Genomic DNA, 2,011 nt, shown 5'->3' with positions numbered 1-2,011 from the left:
GGGTTGTAAATATGATTATCTGATAATCTGTGATATGATGTTACTGTATTTGTGCAGTATATAGGCCTGTACTACACAGTATGTGTATGTACTGTACATGTGTAATCATATTTGTGATGCACAATCTTTTTTTTCGTTATCTGAATTGAATCAACTTGACTCGAGCATCTTCATAAACATAACGCACCTGAAAGGGACGCTCGTGGCGTCTACAGTATTCACTACTAAGTGAACATGGCAGGCTTTCTGTTGCTGTCAGCGTTCGCTGTAGGCTTTGATACGCCTCTTGTGATTGGCTGTGGTGGGGGTGGGCGGGGTTTAAACAGCGCTTCGTATATGTATACAGCAGGAAGCGCTCAACCACATTGGGCACAGAAAGCTTGAGGAAAGTGAGCGAGGACTGATGTAGGGTGCTTAGAGAGGACAACAGTGAGAGCTGTTTGTACTGTTTTTCGTACAGGACGGGTAGACCAAAGACAAAACACCTCTCCAAAATGCTCTGCCATGTAACTCGACCGGACGCGGTGGTGATGGAGATTGAAGTGGACGCGAAGGCGAACGGAGAGGACTGTCTGAATAAGGTAAGATGATGAATGAAAGTCTTAATGTGAAATGGATGTGATGTTTATTATTACACGTTTCTGAAGCGTGCATGTATACGATCAGCCCTCGCTCGTTACATATAGAAAATACGCACACATTCTGAAAAACAAAAGCTGTAGCCTGAGCGCGGAATGAATGAGTTGATATGAAGCACATGCAAACTTGATATCAACATCAGTCTATGTCTTTTGATTTCACGCGTTTATTTGGGTAAACATGACTACTTATTTTTAGCATGTTCTTAAAGCATTTTTAAGTCCCATTCGAACATTTCTTTCGTTCGATCATTCACACAAATAGTCAAATGTTAGGCTGCACATATTGTATGGTTCCAAAAAAAACAAAATAATCGTGCATGATAATTAACAGACACCGTGTGTTGTAGGTTGAACGTTTACGTTATTATTTCCAGAAAAAAAGGATGTTTGGTTATTCTAAACAATAGTGCGTGCATGTGTGATGGCATGCGCGAGGTTACTAAAGTTCATTCGCTTCAGCAGCAGATGTTTGGCTCGTGCATGGAGATACTACACCTCCTCCAGCGTAAAGGACAGAGTGGATGGGTTTGCAACATGTTATAAATGTTTTAGGGACATCTCTGAAGTTGTATTGTCTGATTTTTACACAAACCTCAAACTTTTTAGTGTAGCACCAATTTTGAAAACATGAAATTAAAGGAGATTAATGTTGCGTTTTCATGGCGATGTAGCTACCCTTACCAAAAAGTAGTATACTTCAAGTTTATTTTAGTACGTATACTTAAGTAAAGTTCAAGTATATTTTTAAGTATACTTTATGTAGCAAGTATACAAATATCAGTGTACTAGTAGTATACTTGTGAGTGTACTATTTCAATACTCCTTGGGACTAAATTGGCCCACTTTCTAGTATATAAGTATAGTTTAAGTATAACAGTAGTAAACTTTAAGTACACAACTAGTTTACATCAAAATGTTTAGGTTGTACTGCAACTATACTAAAAGTGAACTTGTATGAATACTGATTGTTTACTAATTAAATACTTGTAGTAGCATTTTTAGTACACTTTGAAGTATAGTCTCAGTAAACTACTAGTTTAGTAGTTTTATACTGCAAGTATACTCGTAAGTTTTCTTTAAGTGAACTTTACATCATACTTTAAGTGTACTACTATGTCCCTGTTTAGGTATTAATTTGTATATATTTTGTTATATAAATATCTGAACATACAAAACACCAAAAGAAAGAACAGGGTATCTGCTTGTAAACAAAAACATTTTATTCTAGCTTCATGCATTCTTTTTTTAAACACTTGAATGTGGGTAAGTTTTATAAATAATAATAAAAAAAAGAAATAAACAACATTTTGAACAAAAAGCTGAAAAAAGACTATGAATTGGATTCAGAATGATAATCAAAACGTAGATAA

At 35.8% G+C, this 2,011-nt stretch overlaps 1 protein-coding gene across 1 annotated transcript in view; it reads left to right on the top strand.

The window, feature by feature from the left end:
* The first annotated feature begins 349 nt into the window (after nucleotides 1–349).
* Nucleotides 350–2,011, top strand: part of mylipa (myosin regulatory light chain interacting protein a) — a 31,208-nt gene continuing 29,546 nt past the window's right edge. Inside the window, exon 1 of the mRNA XM_016270892.1 lies at nucleotides 350–581. Coding sequence (XP_016126378.1) covers nucleotides 495–581 — 87 coding nt within the window. The 5' untranslated portion in view covers nucleotides 350–494. The remainder of the gene's footprint in view (nucleotides 582–2,011) is intronic.

The sequence above is a fragment of the Sinocyclocheilus grahami genome, unplaced genomic scaffold (assembly GCF_001515645.1).
Source record: "Sinocyclocheilus grahami isolate Dianchi unplaced genomic scaffold, SAMN03320097.WGS_v1.1 scaffold58.1, whole genome shotgun sequence".
NCBI classification, from domain to species: domain Eukaryota; kingdom Metazoa; phylum Chordata; class Actinopteri; order Cypriniformes; family Cyprinidae; genus Sinocyclocheilus; species Sinocyclocheilus grahami.
This window is presented reverse-complemented; position numbering and strand designations above follow the sequence as displayed.